The 21,358-nt window shown below is 42.9% G+C and overlaps 1 protein-coding gene across 1 annotated transcript in view; it reads right to left on the reverse strand.

Moving 5' to 3' along the window:
- The window catches only part of LOC100497914 (complement C3), a 79,063-nt gene that overhangs the window by 12,165 nt on the left and 45,540 nt on the right, over nucleotides 1-21,358 (reverse strand). The window contains exons 21-32 of the mRNA XM_031899480.1: nucleotides 18,500-18,712; nucleotides 18,129-18,195; nucleotides 16,223-16,309; nucleotides 15,932-16,135; nucleotides 14,901-14,976; nucleotides 13,569-13,728; nucleotides 10,793-10,894; nucleotides 6,042-6,192; nucleotides 2,021-2,184; nucleotides 1,564-1,722; nucleotides 1,164-1,223; nucleotides 496-586 (exon numbers count right to left, since the gene is read on the reverse strand). Of these exons, the coding sequence (XP_031755340.1) occupies nucleotides 496-586; nucleotides 1,164-1,223; nucleotides 1,564-1,722; nucleotides 2,021-2,184; nucleotides 6,042-6,192; nucleotides 10,793-10,894; nucleotides 13,569-13,728; nucleotides 14,901-14,976; nucleotides 15,932-16,135; nucleotides 16,223-16,309; nucleotides 18,129-18,195; nucleotides 18,500-18,712 (1,534 nt within the window). The remainder of the gene's footprint in view (nucleotides 1-495; nucleotides 587-1,163; nucleotides 1,224-1,563; nucleotides 1,723-2,020; nucleotides 2,185-6,041; nucleotides 6,193-10,792; nucleotides 10,895-13,568; nucleotides 13,729-14,900; nucleotides 14,977-15,931; nucleotides 16,136-16,222; nucleotides 16,310-18,128; nucleotides 18,196-18,499; nucleotides 18,713-21,358) is intronic.

The raw sequence follows: 21,358 nt of genomic DNA on the forward strand, positions 1-21,358 counted from the left end.
CAAATAAACCCCATAAAAAAGACATTTTTACTCTGGGGGGAGTGGGAGGACCAATTCCAGATTAGACTCTGCACTTTACCAGAGAACCCTTGCAGTCTAACAGCAGTGTAACAACTTGGTGCCAGGCCATTGCTCTGCTACTGACCCCCCCCTGCAACTCGCTGCCCCCACGCCCTCTTGAGTGCACAAGTGTGTCTGCCCTTACAGGCAGCAGGCTTGCACCTTTTCTGTTAGAGAGCGGCTATAGAGAAGCCCCCCATCCCCCAGATCTCCCCTACCTCTATAGTTATACCACTGCAGGGTACTCATTGACCCCTCCCTCATGTCAGAGAATCAGGAATGTTCCACCTGTCCACTTTGAATGTATTGGGCAGGTACCAAACCAAATCATCTCTGAGATAAAGGATGTGAAACTTTCCAAAGGGACCTCAATGTTCTGCCTTGTTAGGAACTTCATAAAATAACAAAAAATTAAATACGCCTCGAATGACTCACGATATTTCTCTTCATTCACTGTCACAGAGAGATCAAAGTTTTTACATTCCATTTGCTTCTCCGTTGTAAGAGCGTGATACACAGACACTACCTGCGCAGGAAATGGCATCACAATGAATGTTATTAGGAATGATGACATCATAAATATCAAAATAATATATGTTGCAGTGTAACGGCTAAAGAGATATATAAGGCCAAGGCTGTTGAGGCTTGGGTGTAATTTTCTCTATAGCTTTTAAATAAAACTATAGAGTTGTATAATATAGGAAAAGCAGAGTATGGGATGCCAGCTGATACTGAAGCTCATTAGGGGGTGCTCTCCAGGGGAGAGGGAACAAGAAATGAATAGCAATGACTGATATCACCTCTGCCAACTGCAATTATGCTGGAATCGTGGGAAAATGGTGAATTGTGGGAAATAATGGCAATGGCATTGGCAGTGAGATAAGTAAATGACCCCTAGCGATTCACTGTAGGATAATGGACTTTTCCATGTTACATTAGTGCAGCTGAGTTTTGGTTGGGTGGCAAGGCATTAGTGGCAAACACTTGGTTAGGGTTCCTGATTTACGCTTAACAGCCATGATTATCAATTACTCTAGAGTAACGATGATCATGGCTATCAGCTGACTTGATCAAGCACAATATATGGTTGAGGTTGTACTCACTGTTAGAAGAGCTTGTCCTTTGCCTTTAGCTTTAACTACAAAGTCTTGATTTTTAGTGGTCTGCAAAATATATAAATACACGTGTGTGTGAGAGAGAAGGTGAGTAAAATACATACAAACTTGCCACTTGAATATACAAACAGCGGCCCAAGTAGCTGATTAAGTCGGTAGGTGGGGCTGAGAGAGACATCTCTGGGTTGATGTCCAACAGGGCTGCTATTTGCAGCTAAATCTCGGGGCTTAGTAAAAGTTGTAGCTGCCTATTAACATATTGTATTTATGCCTGGATAGTCCAACCTGTGGTCTTTGTCCAACCCCTTCAATTTATGTATTAGCCATTATTTTATTTCTACTATGATTGTATTTGCTGCAGCTCTCGTGCAATGGCTTCCATACAGACCTCTTCAGAACGCGGCATCAAAGCATTCTCATTATCGATGCGGATATCAATGGCATATTTTTTCTCAGGGAGGTAGACAGAGACGTCCATGCTCAAGTCACTAACATTGGGGACATCTGTCTGATACTGAGCCAGAGCTTGGTACAATATAATCGTAGCCTAGAACAAAATAATACAAAATATGAGTCATCCTAATGAGCAACAGATTATTAGACTTATACAGATGTTCCTAAAACTATGGGACTGGCCTCCCACTGGGGCAGATACAGCAGGTTGAGGGCCACGGTTTTGGTGATATATGGTATAAATTATATTTTCTATTCTTTCTTTTTTCAGGAATAGAGCAGAGGCATGATGATCATTCAGTAGGGTGCCTCATTGCCATCACTGCATAACCTCATAATGGGGTAACGCAGACAGCGGGTAACTGCACAATGAACTGGAAGGCATCACTTACTTGTGTGGAGTCGAAAGACGTTCCATAATATCTCTGCTCGTTTAGCCAACGCACTATGGCACCGGTTGGATCGTGCTGCTTCATTTTAAGGAGGGTCAGAAGAGCATATGATGTGGCCTCCAGGGTGATAAACAATGAATCTGGCTCTTTCCAGTGGCTCTTGTCTGAACAAAAACAAACATGTGCAAAAAATTTTATAAAATTGGCGGCTGTCAATGTTTAAAACAAGGAAAACTACATCTAACCAGCTACTCATTTCCAGCGAAGGCACCCAGGAGATATCCAAGGGAACAGCTCTGGAAATCACATAATGATGAAGGATACAGCTCTACTCTGCCCACTTACTTTTCTGCCCTCAGGAATGTTATGATCTTATGTCAGTGGTTGTTAAATAAGGTTAAACATAAAAAATACTAACTGGGTGATCATTTGGCCCAGTTTTGGTAGATTAGCTGTGATGCAACCACTTAAGCTGGCCATACAGTGAAACATCTGCTCATTTGGCTGACCTCACCAAATAAGTGGATCTTTCCCCCCCCCATTACATCCACCATAAGGTGGGCGATCTCAGATTAAAGGGATGTAGGCCATTGGGGTGAGGACCACATCAATGAGCCGATGCGCACCTCACCCAGATAGGAGTTTTAAACTGGCCAAATCGACATCTGGTTGATCTTCGGGCAGATACCATTCGGGAAGCCTATCTGAAGACCCCATGCATGAGCCGATAAGTTGCCAAATCAGTCAAATTACTGAGAATGGGCCCACCTTATGTATTTGTGAAACTGCCATGTTTTTATGTAGCTTTGAAGAGCAGATTTGAATTAATATACTCATAAACCATCGAGAATGTGGACAATTAAGTGTTGCTTTAACCTTTTTTCTGACAACAACGTATGAGATACATCGTGGCAGAAAAAAGGCTTTAACTGCCAACGACATGTCTCAGACGTCATTGGCATCCTGCTTCCCCCCAACGCCGCCGCCCACTGAGATCCTGCAGCCTGGAGGAGAGAGCCAAGTGATCGGTGCTTCAGGACAGGTAAGGTGTTTTTTTCTGCACTTACACACTTACACACACACTTACATACATTTACACACACTTACAGCACACAATTTAGCAGTTTTTATTTTTTTCTGTTCTTTTTTCATTTTGCACACTAATATACACTCATATACACGCTGTCACACAACTTTTACATATGTACACACATGTATACACAAACACTTTTTTGATTTTACCACTTTGTTTTTAGTTTCTTTCCCATAAAAACGGTTTATTTTGACAGCATGACTATTGGATCAGATATTCTGACCACTAATTACACTGTCATGTGACTTATTTTGTTGTTTCACTGATTTGCACAATCAGTGCAAGAGTAAAAGTAATATCATATGTATTGCTGTTAACATAATGCAGAAAGCCAGGTAGCTCAACTTCATCCCCATCCCACAACATAATGACATCATCTATATAGCGATACCATTTAACAATATTGTCATGGTATGGGTTATCTGGTCCATAAATATATTCTTCCTCCCACATTGCCATAAAGAGACCAGCATATGAGGGTGCAAATTTTGCCCCTATTGCGGTTCCTATCAGTTGTCTATAATAGCTACCATCAAAGGTCATTATATTATGGGAAAGAATAAACTCTACAGCATACAACAAAAATCTGATTTTAAATATCTACACAAATACATGTTGACTGCCTTTAGCCCATCAGCATGCCTTATGCGGGAATATAGTGCTTGCACATCCAATGTAACCCAAATATAGCTATTTTGCCAATTAATAGTGGAAATTTTTAATGAAGCATCCTGACTATCTCATATATATGCAGGTGTAGACTTTACAATACCACTAAGACAGTAATCGACGTATGCACTAAGACCTTCTGTGAGACTGCCTATGCTCGAGACTATTGGTCTTCCGGGGGGACAGGTAACATGCTTGTGTAATTTAGGTAAGGCATAAATATGTGCCATAATTGGGTTTTCCCTCCATATGTATTCAAATTCAGATTTATTCAAGATATCTTGACTTTTTGCTTCTAATAGCAGCTGTTGCAATTCCCTCTTGTATTTACTAAGTGGGTTATCTTTCATATATTCATATGTTTTTTGATCACTTAAAATATCCATTACCATTTTTTTATATTAATTTTTATTTAATACAACAACTTTGCCTCCTTTATCTGCCCTTTTAATACAAATATCATTATTCTTTTTAAGGTTTACTAAGGCTCTATGGGTAAATCTTTTTCAAAAATCTTTAATAGTTCTTGTTCTACTATTTTTTGTATACTAAAATAGCATTACCTGGTGAAAATACTGATTCCCCTTTTAAATCACTATGTATTATAGTTTTCAGTTAGCTTGGATTCTTCCACACATTGAGCCATAATGATTTCCATTTCTTGTTCACTAAAGGCCCCTACATGCCACACACTTAGCTAAACCTATACATATTGGGTATCAAACTGTTCAGTGGACCCCTGGCATTTATATTTAGGGTGTTTTATCTTGGTACCTAACACTATGTGGGAGATAAGATGCTGCAAAGTGGAAGCTTTGATGGGATTTTTGGAAATGTCATAAAAATCGCCAAATTTAGAAAAGCTTTGCGGCTTGGTACTTTGGAGTAGAAAGACACGGGTACCCATTTTAGATTCGGGGGAATGTGTACTTTCCAAAAATATATGACTTTCTGGGGTGAGCATACTTTTTACTAGCTTTATCCCACATATAATGATGTAAATGTGATGATTTTGCAGGAGCTGAAATGACAGAAATGACAGTACATATGGGGGTATGTTCCCATTGGGGCCCCTACATGCCGCATACTTAGGGAAACCTATACATATTGGGCATCAAACTGTTCAGGGGACCCCTGGCGTTCATATTTAGGGTGTTTTATTTGGTTACTTTATGACCTGTAGGAGATAAGATACTATAGACTGGAAGCTTTGAAGCAATTTTTTAAAAAATTCACAAATAACTTTAGGAAAGCATTGCGACTTGATAGTTTGGAGTAGACAGACAGTTGTGCCTATTCTGGATTCCCCCGAATCTGTTCTTTCCAAAAATGTACAATTCTCTGGTATAAATTTTTGGCCTTGATATCTAAAGTATGCAGCTTTCTGGAGCAGTGCTTTGGGAATTTGGTAGGGTACTGCTGGGAGTTTGTGACCTATACAAGTGAGAAATCTCCATAAAACTATATATATTTGGTATTGGCACGTTCAGGAGACATGGGACTTTCCAAATCAGTTGTATATTTGTGCATAAAATAATTTTTATTTCTAGTATGTGTGTTTATATTATGGAATTTTTTTTTTTTTCATTTTAGACATTTAGAAGGTTACAGAATTGGAATTACACAAAAATTCTACCATATTTTGAAAGCTTAGGTTGTCCTAAAAAAATGATATATTTACAGGGCTGTTTTAAGGCTTTGTGGGCCCTGGGCAAAGATCCAGTTGGGGGGCCCCGGTGCCCTGCTGTGCGCAGTGTGGCAAAATGTTTGACTATGCCCACTTTTAGGCCAAACCCCTAAATACCACACTCATTTTACCAAAATAAAATCTAGATGTGCCAGTATAACTTTAACCCCAGCAACATGCCAGTAGGATTACTAAAAAATGGCCAGTGAGCCCTCCAATAACACCACAAAGGCCAGTAATGTCACTATAGGAACGGCCCTGGATATTGTATAGTAAACTCTCCCCTTACCAGGAAGGCTTAATTAAAATACATATGGGTGATATTATTTCATATATTCATCAATAAACCGTTTTATGGTGATGTTATATTTTGAGTACAGAGTTGGGATGAACTGGCAACCCAGCTTTAGATTAGACAGTTGAGGAACAGACAGTTCAGGAACTCTGGGCTGTTATTTATGTTTCACTTATTACATGAGATATTCCTTTAATTTTAGAGGAAACAATTCATTCTAAAGGTCCATGTTGATGTGAATGTAGAGGATGGCCTGCAGAGATATATGAGCTATTACCTGTGGCTGCATTCAGTAGTGTGTTTGTGTTCTGGAGCTTCCCGGCCAATGCCAGCGCGTAGGAGGTGATTGCGACGGAATACGATTTGCGCAGTTGAGAATATTTACCCCTCAGGAAGTTGGTGGCCCTATTAATAGCATCTCCCAGGCTCTAGGGTCAAGAACAGAGTCAGAAGTCAAGTGATGCTGTGCATTGCACATTATTGAGTTTAGGAGCTAACATGAATCTGTAATTCGGACTCAGTGGAGTTTATAATCTAAGGTCCCTACCACACAACCATTTGATCATTAGCCAAGTAACCCATTGTATGTTTTTGGAAACCCACAAAAACACAACCAGTTAATGCCCTGGTTATACTCAAACCCAGAATCTTTATCCAAGGGAGCATAGCTAACCACCTGGTTATGTTTTATGTGAAAATCCTAAAGTCTGCCCCTAGTCCTAACAATAACTGATTTGGATATAAGGGATAGGATAGTTGAATACATTGCAGTTCACAATACTATTAGTTTGTGCCAGCATGGTTTTATGCGTAACAGATCTTGCCAGACTAATTTAGTTGCCTTTTATGAGGAGGTGAGTGGGAACCTTGATGCTGGAATGGCAGTGGATGGGATCTACTTGGACTTTGCTAAAGCGTTTGATACAGTACCTCACAGAAGGTTAATGATCAAATTAAGGAATATTGGCCTAGAACATAATATTTGTAATTGGATAGAGAACTGGCTGAAGGATAGATTACACAGAGTGGGGGTAAATGGAACATTTTCTAATTGGACCAGTGTGGTTAGTGGGTACCGCAGGGGTCAGTCCTTGGTCCTTTGCTTTTTAACTTGTTTATTAATGACCTGGAGGTGGGCATAGACAGTACTGTTTCTATTTTTGCTGATGACACAAAATTGTGCAAAACTATAAGTTCCATGCAGGATGTGCCGCTTTGCAGAGCGATTTGACAAAATTAGATAACTGGGCAGCAAACTGGAAAATGAGGTTCAATGTTGATAAGTGCAAAGTTATGCATTTTGGTAGAAATAATATAAACGCAAGTTATTCACTAAATGGTAGTGTGTTGGGGGGTATCCTTAATTGAGAAGGATCTGGGGATTTTTGTAGATAACAAGTTGCCTAATTTAAACTATGAGGTGAGACTGTCAGGGTTGGGGTTGTTTTCTCTGGAAGGAATGCGCTTGCGAGGGGACATGATTACTCTGTACAAGTACATTAGAGGGGATTATAGGCAGATAGGGGATGTTCTTTTTTCCCAGCGCACCAGAGCCCCCCCTTTAGATTAGAGGAACGGAGCTTCTATTTGAAGCAGCGTAGATGGTTTTTCACGGTGAGGGCAGTGAGGTTGGGGAATGCCCTTCCTATAGATGTTGTAATGGCAGATTCTGTTAGTGTCTATAAGAGGGGCCTGGATGAGTTCTTGAACAAGCAGAGTATCCAAGGCTATTGTGGTACTAATAGCTACAGTTCATATTGATGTTGGTATATAATTATGAGTGTATAGATAGGTCAGTGTGGGTCTGTATGTGAGTGTATAGATAGGTCAGTGTGGGTCTGTATGTGAGTGGATAGATAGGTCAGTGTGGGTCTGTATGTGAGTGTATAGATAGGTCAGTGTGGGTCTGTATGTGAGTGGATAGATAGGTCACTATGGGTCTGTATGTGAGTGTATAGATAGGTCAGTGTGGGTCTGTATGTGAGTGGATAGATAGGTCACTATGGGTCTGTATGTGAGTGCATAGATAGGTCAGTGTGGGTCTGTATGTAAGTGGATAGATAGGTCAGTGTGGGTCTGTATGTGAGTGGATAGATAGGTCACTATGGGTCTGTATGTGAGTGGATAGATAGGTCAGTGTGGGTCTGTATGTGAGTGGATAGATAGGTCAGTGTGGGTCTGTATGTGAGTGGATAGATAGGTCAGTATGGGTCTGTATGTGAGTGGATAGATAGGTCAGTGTGGGTCTGTATGTGAGTGGATAGATAGGTCAGTATGGGTCTGTATGTGAGTGGATAGGTCAGTGTGGGTCTGTATGTGAGTGGATAGGTCAGTGTGGGTCTGTATGAGAGTGGATAGATAGGTCAGTATGGGTCTGTATGTGAGTGGATAGATAGGTCAGTGTGGGTCTGTATGTGAGTGGATAGGCCAGTGTGGGTCTGTATGTGAGTGGATAGATAGGTCAGTATGGGTCTGTATGTGAGTGGATAGATAGGTCAGTGTGGGTCTGTATGTGAGTGTATAGATAGGTCAGTATGGGTCTGTATGTGAGTGGATAGATAGGTCAGTGTGGGTCTGTATGTGAGTGGATAGATAGGTCAGTGTGGGTCTGTATGTGAGTGGATAGATAGGTCAGTGTGGGTCTGTATGTGAGTGGATAGGTCAGTGTGGGTCTGTATGTGAGTGGATAGATAGGTCAGTGTGGGTCTGTATGTGAGTGCATAGATAGGTCAGTGTGGGTCTGTATGTGAGTGGATAGATAGGTCAGTGTGGGTCTGTATGTGAGTGGGTAGATAGGTCAGTATGGGTCTGTATGTGAGTGGATAGATAGGTCAGTGTGGGTCTGTATGTGAGTGGATAGATAGGTCAGTGTGGCTCTGTATGTGAGTGGATAGATAGGTCAGTATGGGTCTGTATGTGAGTGGATAGATAGGTCAGTATGGGTCTGTATGTGAGTGGATAGATAGGTCAGTGTGGGTCTGTATGTGAGTGGATAGATAGGTCAGTGTGGGTCTGTATGTGAGTGGATAGATAGGTCAGTGTGGGTCTGTATGTGAGTGGATAGATAGGTCAGTATGGGTCTGTATGTGAGTGGATAGATAGGTCAGTGTGGGTCTGTATGTGAGTGGATAGGTCAGTGTGGGTCTGTATGTGAGTGGATAGATAGGTCAGTGTGGGTCTGTATGTAAGTGGATAGATAGGTCAGTGTGGGTCTGTATGTGAGTGGATAGGTCAGTATGGGTCTGTATGTGAGTGGATAGATAGGTGAGTGTAGGTCTGTATGTGAGTGGATAGATAGGTCAGTATGGGTCTGTATGTGAGTGGATAGATAGGTCAGTGTGGGTCTGTATGTGAGTGGATAGGTCAGTATGGGTCTGTATGTGAGTGGATAGATAGGTCAGTGTGGGTCTGTATGTGAGTGGATAGGTCAGTGTGGGTCTGTATGTGAGTGGATAGATAGGTCAGTGTGGGTCTGTATGTAAGTGGATAGATAGGTCAGTGTGGGTCTGTATGTGAGTGGATAGGTCAGTATGGGTCTGTATGTGAGTGGATAGATAGGTGAGTGTAGGTCTGTATGTGAGTGGATAGATAGGTCAGTATGGGTCTGTATGTGAGTGGATAGATAGGTCAGTGTGGGTCTGTATGTGAGTGGATAGGTCAGTATGGGTCTGTATGTGAGTGGATAGGTCAGTGTGGGTCTGTATGTGAGTGGATAGATAGGCCAGTGTGGGTCTGTATGTGAGTGGATAGATAGGTCAGTGTGGGTCTGTATGTGAGTGCATAGATAGGTCAGTATGGGTCTGTATGTGAGTGGATAGATAGGTCAGTGTGGGTCTGTATGTGAGTGGATAGGTCAGTGTGGGTCTGTATGTGAGTGCATAGATAGGTCAGTGTGGGTCTGTATGTGAGTGGATAGATAGGTCAGTGTGGGTCTGTATGTGAGTGGATAGGTCAGTATGGGTCTGTATGGGAGTGGATAGGTCAGTGTGGGTCTGTATGTGAGTGGATAGATAGGTCAGTGTGGGTCTGTATGTGAGTGGATAGATAGGTCAGTGTGGGTCTGTATGTGAGTGGATAGATAGGTCAGTGTGGGTCTGTATGTGAGTGGATAGGTCAGTGTGGGTCTGTATGTGAGTGGATAGATAGGTCAGTGTGGGTCTGTATGTGAGTGGATAGATAGGTCAGTGTGGGTCTGTATGTGAGTGGATAGATAGGTCAGTGTGGGTCTGTATGTGAGTGGATAGATAGGTCAGTGTGGGTCTGTATGTGAGTGGATAGATAGGTCAGCGTGGGTCTGTATGTGAGTGGATAGATAGGTCAGTGTGGGTCTGTATGGGAGTGGATAGATAGGTCAGTGTGGGTTTGTGGGTGCTGAGTTTACTTGGAAGGGTTGATCTTGATGGACTCTGGTCTTTTTTAAACCCTTTGTAACTATGTGACTTCATCAAAATCATCACAGACATACTACTGTCTATAATACTGTGTTGTGCCTCTTGCCATCCATAACCCTACCTCATCAGTTCACAACCCTACACACCAAATCTTATGATTCAATGAATAACTGTAAATGATAAGGATATTAGCAGTCACTGAGGGGTTCTGTGCCCATATAAAGGCACAAGGCTGCAGGCTGAGTTATACAGGGAACTCTGAGTATCACTCATGTATTATAAGGGATAATGTACCCCCTACTGTAAATGATAAGGATATTAGCAGTCACTGAGGGGTTCTGTGCCCATATAAAGGCACAAGGCTGCAGGCTGAGTTATACAGGGAACTCTGAGTATCACTCATGTATTATAAGGGATAATGTACCCCCTACTGTAAATGATAAGGATATTAGCAGTCACTGAGGGGTTCTGTGCCCCCCATATAAAGGCACAAGGCTGCAGGCTGAGTTATACAGGGAACTCTGAGTATCACTCATGTATTATAAGGGATAATGTACCCCCTACTGTAAATTATAAGGATACCATAAGTCACTGAGAAGCTCTGTGAGGCTTTCTCAACACTGTTCCAGTTACTCACACTGAGTTGTTGGGTACAAATCTCCCGACTCTCTAACATAGCGATGAGCACAAAGGCTGTGAGGGCTGCGTCTGGCTCTGCTGCTCCTTCTTTATTTCCCCCCTGTGGAAGAGGCAAAACATTGTTCTAATATTGATACACAAAGGATCTTAGTTTTTAAAATAAGAAACATAGAAAAGGAGAAATTGCTGGGAACTGCTGTATCATTACCTGCAGTGAACCCACCGGTTTGGTTTTGTTTGTCTTAAGTTCTGTTTTATTATCCCCACCATTTTAGGTCCAACATCTTCCAGGAGGGGTATCCGTATGGGTATCTACCAGTACATACCCCCATTTCCATTCCTGTAATGTATCCGTATGGGTATCTACCAGTACATACCCCCATTTCCATTCCTGTAATGTATCCGTATGGGTATCTACCAGTACGTACCCCCATTTCCATTCCTGTAATGTATCTGTATGGTTATCTACCAGTACGTACCCCCATTTCCATTCCTGTAATGTATCTGTATGGGTATCTACCAGTACATAACCCCATTTCCATTCCTGTAATGTATCTGTATGGGTATCTACCAGTACGTACCCCCATTTCCATTCCTGTAATGTATCTGTATGGGTATCTACCAGTACGTACCCCCATTTCCATTCTTGTAATGTATCTGTATGGGTATCTACCGGTACGTACCCCCATTTTCATTCCTGTAATGTATCTGTATGGGTATCTACCGGTACGTACCCCCATTTCCATTCCTGTAATGTATCTGTATGGGTATCTACCGGTACGTACCTCCATTTCCATTCCTGTAATGTATCTGTATGGGTATCTACCGGTACGTACCCCCATTTCTATTCCTGTAATGTATCTGTATGGGTATCTACCGGTACGTACCCCCATTTTTATTCCTGTAATGTATCTGTATGGGTATCTACCGGTACGTACCCCCATTTCCATTCCTGTAATGTATCTGTATGGGTATCTACCGGTACGTACCCCCATTTCCATTCCTGTAATGTATCTGTATGGGTATCTACCAGTACGTACCCCCATTTTCATTCCTGTAATGTATCTGTATGGGTATCTACCGGTACGTACCCCCATTTTCATTCCTGTAATGTATCTGTATGGGTATCTACCGGTACGTACCCCCATTTCCATTCCTGTAATGTATCTGTATGGGTATCTACCGGTACGTACCCCCATTTTCATTCCTGTAATGTATCTGTATGGGTATCTACCGGTACGTACCCCCATTTCCATTCCTGTAATGTATCTGTATGGGTATCTACCGGTACGTACCTCCATTTCCATTCCTGTAATGTATCTGTATGGGTATCTACCAGTACGTACCCCCATTTCCATTCCTGTAATGTATCTGTATGGGTATCTACCGGTACGTGCCCCCATTTCCATTCCTGTAATGTATCCGTATGGGTATCTACCGGTACATACCCCCATTTCCATTCCTGTAATGTATCTGTATGGGTATCTACCAGTACATAACCCCATTTCCATTCCTGTAATGTATCTGTATGGGTATCTACCAGTACATAACCCCATTTCCATTCCTGTAATGTATCTGTATGGGTATCTACCAGTACGTACCCCCATTTCCATTCCTGTAATGTATCTGTATGGGTATCTACCGGTACGTACCCCCATTTCCATTCCTGTAATGTATCTGTATGGGTATCTACCAGTACGTACCCCCATTTCCATTCTTGTAATGTATCTGTATGGGTATCTACCGGTACGTACCCCCATTTCCATTCCTGTAATGTATCTGTATGGGTATCTACCAGTATATACCCCCATTTCCATTCCTGTAATGTATCTGTATGGGTATCTACCAGTACGTACCCCCATTTTCATTCCTGTAATGTATCTGTATGGGTATCTACCGGTACGTACCCCCATTTTCATTCCTGTAATGTATCTGTATGGGTATCTACCAGTACGTACCCCCATTTCCATTCTTGTAATGTATCTGTATGGGTATCTACCGGTACGTACCCCCATTTCCATTCCTGTAATGTATCTGTATGGGTATCTACCGGTACGTACCCCCATTTCCATTCCTGTAATGTATCTGTATGGGTATCTACCGGTACGTACCCCCATTTCCATTCCTGTAATGTATCTGTATGGGTATCTACCGGTACGTACCCCCATTTCCATTCCTGTAATGTATCTGTATGGGTATCTACCGGTACGTACCCCCATTTTCATTCCTGTAATGTATCTGTATGGGTATCTACCGGTACGTACCCCCATTTCCATTCCTGTAATGTATCTGTATGGGTATCTACCGGTACGTACCTCCATTTCCATTCCTGTAATGTATCTGTATGGGTATCTACCGGTACGTACCCCCATTTTCATTCCTGTAATGTATCTGTATGGGTATCTACCGGTACGTACCCCCATTTCCATTCCTGTAATGTATCTGTATGGGTATCTACCGGTACGTACCTCCATTTCCATTCCTGTAATGTATCTGTATGGGTATCTACCGGTACGTACCCCCATTTCTATTCCTGTAATGTATCTGTATGGGTATCTACCGGTACGTACCTCCATTTCCATTCCTGTAATGTATCTGTATGGGTATCTACCGGTACGTACCCCCATTTCTATTCCTGTAATGTATCTGTATGGGTATCTACCGGTACGTATCCCCATTTCTATTCCTGTAATGTATCTGTATGGGTATCTACCGGTACGTACCTCCATTTCCATTCCTGTAATGTATCTGTATGGGTATCTACCAGTACATACCACCATTTCCATATGAATGACAGGTCCACGCTCTATAAACATTCCATCTGGCATTTGTCTCTCCAGCAGAAGCCACTTGATTGCATCACAGAGAACATTATCATCAATCTGTGTATATTCGTAGGACATGGCAAACACTTTAGCAACGTACGCTGTGAGCCTGAAGGGGAAATAAAGAGCAATGAAAGAGAGGACACACATTGGTTGTCACTAGCCTCAGGAAGACAATTCCAACTTAATAGCTCTCACTGTAAGATGGAACCTTCTTACTTCTTTTCTGAATGTATGCCCTTGTGTCTGCTGGAAGGGTCTACTAATGAATAAGCATTTGAGAGTTTCTTGTATGGCCCCCTTTTATTCCTCTTCTCCAGTGTAATCAACCCTAGATGGGGCCACATTTTGGATGAACTTAATTGGCCTGCGTAGTTTTCTGTTTCAGAGAAGTGAAGGTGGATAAGGAATTGGCAGACTTGGCTGTGGCCAAATGGCACTACTTTTTAATTTTTTATCTACCTATAAAAACGTGATTGCTAATATATGAAATACTTGACAAGGCTGTGATTGTGCTCCCCATCTCCCATCATGCCTTTAGCTCACCTCCATTTTGATGTCATTAAAGGGACATTGGCACCATAACAAATATGCCCTTGTAATCTCCAGAAAAGTTCTGGGGAATGGAGTTTTTTTTCTTCAGAAAACCATATGTTTTGGTTGTATAACCAACCAGCTTGGGGGTGGGGCGAGGTTACGAGGCCAGGTTGCAACATTATTCTACCAGGGAAATTGTGTAGCCAGCCAAAAAAATCACAGTATGATACCCTGGGGCCTATGTGCAGGCCAGGGTATCGTAATCAAGAAGGGTTCATGCAATCAAGAATGCAGGCTTACATGGGCAGAACATACTTTGATAAAAAGTCCTGCTTGAATTGAGCGCTGTAATGATTAAGCTGAGTTCAGGACAGGTTAGGTAAAAAAAATAAGGGCAGACAACTGGGAACCAGCAATGCTATCTCTTCACTGGCTGCTAGACTGGAAGGCGTGTTTGGTAACCTGAGTTGAGACGAACTGAGCATGCTCAGTAACCAACAGCCAAAGTAAATCCTGAGGGAGGGGGCTGAGTGGGTTAGAGGAGGAGAAGGAATCCTAAGTGATTAAGGGGTTGCTGCAGCCTTACTATTAATCTTTGAACAACCAGAGTGGCAGGTAATTAGAGATTTCAAAGAAGCTGTTCACTAATTACATTATTTACATGTCTTTTGTGCACTAGTGTTAATAAGTTTCATCCCGTGCTACTTCATACTTCCCAGTATACCCCCCCTATCTGAGCCTTACCACGTGCTGGATGGCCTGTCTTGAAATGCTGCAAAGGAGCCGTCAGGTTTCCTGTAAGCCAGTTCTTTCTGATAACCTATGAAGACAGGAATGCTTAGTCAGTCAGTCAGTGGAATAACGTGGTTGCGCTGGGCCCCCCTGCAAAATAAATCTTCTGAGGAGGGGCCGGTAATACAATTTAAACTCAAATCCCTTAGGTGGCTGGTAAGCAGGTCACTTAACTACAATACATAAATGCTTTGTCCCCAGCCAAGTTAGTGCTTCTGCAATGATTGACAGAGCATCACAGAGCATTTGGCCCTGAGATACCTTCTACTCATAACAGTGTTTTATATTCTAACAGGCAGCCATGATGATGAGATTTTACTACTTGAGGCACAGGTTCCCACTTAGGAGACAGCAGGAGAATTCTAGCAGCAGAGTTTAAAATTGATTGCAGGGGAGAGAGCTGGGTGTCTTGGAGACTGGTTAGTAAAAGGTTGCAGTAGTTTAAGCTGGATAGGATAAGGGCATGGATTAGTGTTTTAACAGTTACATGTGAAAGAAAGGGACGTATCTGCAATATCCAATATCACAGAGAGAAAAGTGTCCGGTTTGGCAGTGGCATTTACAGTAAATGATTAGAGAAGGAGAGGTATTGGTTAAAGATGGGCCCCAGACAACGAACCAAATCAACAAGGTTAATGGTCATTCCATCTGTAGTAATAGTAAAGGAAGGGGTCGAGTTTGGGTGGAAAGACTGAGCTATGTTCTATATAGGTTGAGGTGCTGTTGGTTCATCCAGTTAGGGATCTAGCCCCGAATATCGGTGGTTAGTGAGGGGATGTCTATGTATATCTGGTGATCATCTGAATATTAGTGATAATTAAGGCCAAACTTAGAAATGAGGTCACTGAAAAGGCTGGGTAAATTAACCTCCAAAGCTCCTGTTCATTTGCCATCCATTCCAAAGCAATTACCTTTTCTTGGCCTGAGAAGTACATGATGTACTCTACATAGCCATTGTTATCTCTTGCACTTTGTCTACTCACCATCTTTAATGTTGCCGATGGCTGTTGCTCTGCGGTCCACTCCTACTCGCTGCCACTGTGCGGTTGCATCAAGGTACCGTGTAGTAATGACATTAGTAGTCATTCTCATCATGTTCTGCTCCCCGCACCCGTCTGGTATCTGAATCAAATGATGTAGATTGCTCCCATCAATGGCACTCTCCACCAGCTGACTGATTGGAGTTCCTGAGCATAAAAACAGAATTAATTAAGAATAACAAGATATAGTTAAGAGACCAATAAAAGGATGAGAGGCTGAAACTGATACATCACCTTGTAATATGACTTTGATGTCAATATCTGACTTGGGAACAATATTCAGTGCAGTCAGTGCTTTAATCTCTACTTCTTGTACCCCACCTATGGGAAAATTAATATATGTCATAAAATATGGAATTATGATGTTGGACATTATAATATAATACAACTTTCCTAAAGAACCACGAGACTTACCCACATATGTAATAAAAGCCACTGGGGGGGTCATTTATAAAGTTTGCACAGTGTATATTTTGTTTTTGCAGATGGTTTGTGCATGTTTTCCCCTAAATGCTTACATTTTGCTCTGCTCTGCCCATCTTTCCTTTTTTTTTGCAAATCGCAATGCGAATTGTGCACAATAATTTGCAGATGAGATTGCGCTTTGCGTGAGCATGCCATCTGTGTTTAATATGCACGAATATAGCACCGATTCTCTCTTTGCGAATATAAATTCACAATTTGCAAAATCAGTTTTCCATAGTACTTTTCTGCCGCTAAAGTTACGGCGCAACTTGGACGCAGAGTGCGGGGGCAAAAATATTTGCAATTTGTGAATATGCCATGTTTATAAAGCAATAGAAATTTGCAAATGAAATGCACCAATCTTGCCCAGCTTTATAAAAATAACCACGGGCAGGGTAAATATGTTCACTGTGTGAATAATTCTGCGCTGCATAAATTTTAAAAATGACTACGTTTGCCCAGGGGCAGTAACCCATAGCAACCAATAATAGGTTTATAAATGCAGGAAAAGATTTGGTGCTTTGCCTAAAACTCAACTTTTATTAATACAGTTCATAAATGTAAAAATAATATTTAACCCAATACATTAGACATAGGTTAGACTAAAATCAATAAATTAGTTCTGGTTGACACTTTTCTTATTTATTTCCACAATTTATTAGTCACTGCTTTAATGTCCCAATTGCAGCCAAAGCCGGAAAGATAGGGGTAACGTAGGGGGAGCCTAATTCATCTATAAATACGCACTATATGCAATATATACAAAGGGGTGCAGTCCCCAAACAAAGGTTCAACTGTCTGTCAATCACCATAGGTCCCAGGGTCGGACTGGGCCGCTGGGACACCGGGAAAAATCCCGGTGGGCCCCGGCAGACCTGACCCTCGCGGCACTCCCCCTGCCCGACCGCTCCTGCCCCAACACGTTAAATTTTCACACTCAGGGAAGGATGTCGGGTGGGGGGCCCTCGGGGGGGCTATGGGCGCGGGCCCCGGCACACCCCAGCCCGACCCTGATAGGTCCAACACTAAATACCAGTGAGGTGAGCCTATCGACTGATTCACAGCTCAGTCCCTACACCCCCACTAGCTAACCCGCAATTAGATGGACCACTCACGGACTGAGTTGAAATGGCTAGCTTGAGCCGTCAGAGGCACAAAAGCGGCAGCTATGAAGTGCTGCACGAGTGATACAAGCGACACTATTAACATAAGTACTAGCGGCTATCAAGAGCCGCACTCATAGTCAGGAGCTGCAGAGGGATAAAGTGGTGCTGTTACCAGATTTACTAGCGGCTATCAGGAGCCGCACTAATTGTCCAAAAATGGAACTCGACGTTCACTGTCCCCACACGCCCATCTCCAGCCCAAACGTCACCACCCCACCTCCACTATCCTATCTGTTGGTGTATATTTCAGTCAGTCTTCCCCCCTACGTCCCACGTACAGTGCCCTACGCATTTCGCCACACTAACCCGTGACTTCTTCAGGGGCTATCATTGGTTGGATGTCAAACCACTCCACACATATATACCCTGTTTTTGAATAATAGGTTTGCCTTTAAACAGGTGACTGGTAAATACTACCTGCTGATTGGTTGCTATAGGTCACTGCACCCAAACTTAGTGCCTTTTCTTACATCACCCCCATAGAGGCACTTGAAAAAACAAATACTGACCTTTTCCTTTTACCTCTGGCTCTAAAGTCACAGAATTTAATGTTTTTGAAAGAAGCATTCCTTCGGGCTAAAACAGAACAACAAAAAAATGCAAAATAAAGACATAGAAACATTTAGGCTAATGGCCCACAGAGCGAGTTAGCCGGCCCCAATAGATCTCTGATACTGCGGATGTCTAAACACGCCAAAATGCCTTTCCATCGGCAGCAATAGGAGCCGCCGGTGGAAAGACTGACGAAGCTCTTCCGTGGGCCAGTAGCCTTAACCTGATAGTGACAGCAGCACCAGAGTATCTGTTTACATAGCCCTTATCCAAATACGGCACTACTTTCCCTCAAACACATTACAGTTTGCCCATGGATCTAACTCACCACAACATTTAGCTTTTTACGGACACCATCTGAAACAAATTGCTTATAGACCGCTGCCGTCACTTCTACATCATGCTGACCGAGTTCGAGTGGCACAATGACGAAGGGGACAACAGCAGAGGACTCGGCACCAACCCAAACCTCCGCCCGGAACTTCTTTTTAGGTTTGGACAGACTGCAGAACTCTTTATTGTAGCCGAACTCCACTAGCACCTATGCAAGGAATGAAAGAAAACAGATACAGTTGGCCTATACACTTGTGAGTTGGTTTTATAAAGAAACTGATGGATCCCGGTCCTGTGTAAGAAGCAACAAACATAATGCTGGGATGATGGCATTAATGTATATTGTACACACCCTGCTAGTGGATCCTTGGAACTACCACATACCCATGTTGGTGGTAATTCTAGGTTTCCCTTGAATCAGTCGGTACACTTGCATGTAATTAATCTGAGTGGGTTGGTTGGGTGCATTGGCACTGTCCACACGTGTAAGGAATGCTTATGGGTGCAAGTACCTTTATGAATAGTGTCAGTGTGCATGGTGTTAATGTACAATCACACCATTGGGTTGTATTTTTAAATGAGTCTTATAATATATATCCTGATGATGAACCCTGATTGATCGAAACATGGCTGAACTGGCTGAAGGATAGATTACACAGAGTGGTGGTAAATGGTACATTTTCTAATTGGACCAGTGTGGTTAGTGGGTACCGCAGGGGTCAGTCCTTGGTCCTTTGCTTTTTAACTTGTTTATTAATGACCTGGAGGGGGGCATAGACAGTACTGTTTCTATTTTTGCTGATGACACAAAATTGTGCAAAACTATAAGTTCCATGCAGGATGCTGCCGCTTTGCAGAGCGATTTGACAACATTGGAAAACTGGGCAGCAAACTGGGAAATGAGGTTCAATGTTGATAAGTGCAAAGTTATGCACTTTGGTAGGAATAATATAAACACGAACTATCTACTGAATGGTAGTGTGTTGGGGGTTTCCTTAATGGAGAAGGATCTAGGGGTTTTTGTACATAACAAGTTGTCTAATTCCAGGCAGTGTCATTCTGTGGCTACTAAAGCAAATAAAGTGCTGTCTTGTATAAAAAAGGGCATTGACTCAAGGGATGAGAACATAATTTTGCCCCTTTATAGGTCCCTGGTAAGGCCTCACCCTGAGTATGGGGGGCAGTTTTGGGCTCCAGTCCTTAAGAAGGATATTAATGAGCTGGAGAGAGTGCAGAGACTGCAACTAAACTGGTTAAGGGGATGGAAGGGTTAAACTATGAGGTGAGACTGTCGAGGTTGGGGTTGTTTTCTCTGGAAAAGAGGCGCTTGCGAGGGGACATGATTACTCTGTACAAGTACATTAGAGGGGATTATAGGCAGATGGGGGGGGTTCTTTTTTCCCATAAAAACAATCAACGCACCAGAGGTCACCCCTTTAGATTAGAGGAACGGAGCTTCCATTTGAACGTAGGGGGTTCCTCACGGTGAGGGCAGTGAGGTTGGGGAATGCCCTTCCTAGAGATGTGGTAATGGCAGACTCTGTTAATGCCTATAAGAGGGGCCTGGATGAGTTCTTGAACAATCAGAATATCCAAGGCTATTGTGATACTAATATCTACAGTTAGTACTAGTGGTTGTATATATAGTTTATGTATGTGAGTGTATAGATTGGTAGGTGTGGGTTGTGGGTGCTGGGTTTACTTGGATGGGTTGAACTTGATGGACACTGGTCTTTTTTCAACCCTATGTAACTATGTACTATATATGTTGATATGAGTATGGAGCAATAAAATGCTTTGATTCTTTGTATGCACCTTTGCTGTGGGTGCTTTCTATGATGTGAATGATGTGAATATATATATATATATATATATATATATATATATAGCAAAAAAATAATCCGTGGCCGGCACACCCTTCAAATTTTATCAAAAATTTATTGAAAACATATTGTTTAAAACCAGTACCACTCTAGGGGTGTAAGGCAGTTAGGGTTGGTACCCCGTACCAGTACCACTCTAGGGGTGTAAGGCAGTTAGGGTTGGGCCCCCGTACCAGTACCACTCTAGGGGTGTAAGGCAGTTAGGGTTGAGTCCCCGTACCAGTACCACTCTAGGGGTGTAAGGCAGTTAGGGTTGAGTCCCCGTACCAGTACCACTCTAGGGGTGTAAGGCAGTTAGGGTTGGGCCCCCGTACCAGTACCACTCTAGGGCTATAAGGCAGTTAGGGTTGGGCCCCCGTACCAGTACCACTCTAGGGGTGTAAGGCAGTTAGGGTTGAGTACCAGTACCACTCTAGGGGTGTAAAGCAGTTAGGATTGGGCCCTCATACCAGTACCACTCTAGGGGTGTAAGGCAGTTAGGGTTGGGTCCCCGTACCAGTACCACTCTAGGGGTGTAAAGCAGTTAGGGTTGGGCCCCCGTACCAGTACCACTCTAGGGGTGTAAGGCAGTTAGGGTTGGGTCCCCGTACCAGTACCACTCTAGGGGTGTAAGGCAGTTAGGGTTGGGCCCCCGTACCAGTACCACTCTAGGGTTGTAAGGCAGTTAGGGTTGGGCCCCCATACCAGTACCACTCTAGGGGTGTAAAGCAGTTAGGGTTGGGTCCCCGTACCAGTACCACTCTAGGGGTGTAAGGCAGTTAGGGTTGGGCCCCCGTACCAGTACCACTCTAGGGGTGTAAGGTAGTTAGGGCTGAGCTCCCGTACCAGTACCACTATAGGGGTGTAAGGCAGTTAGGGTTGGGCCCCCATACCAGAACCACTCTAGGGGTGTAAGGCAGTTAGGGTTGGGCCCCCATACCAGTACCACTCTAGGGGTGTAAGGCAGTTAGGGTTGGGCCCCCATACCAGTA

The sequence above is a fragment of the Xenopus tropicalis genome, chromosome 3 (genome assembly GCF_000004195.4).
Source record: "Xenopus tropicalis strain Nigerian chromosome 3, UCB_Xtro_10.0, whole genome shotgun sequence".
Lineage (NCBI taxonomy): Eukaryota > Metazoa > Chordata > Amphibia > Anura > Pipidae > Xenopus > Xenopus tropicalis.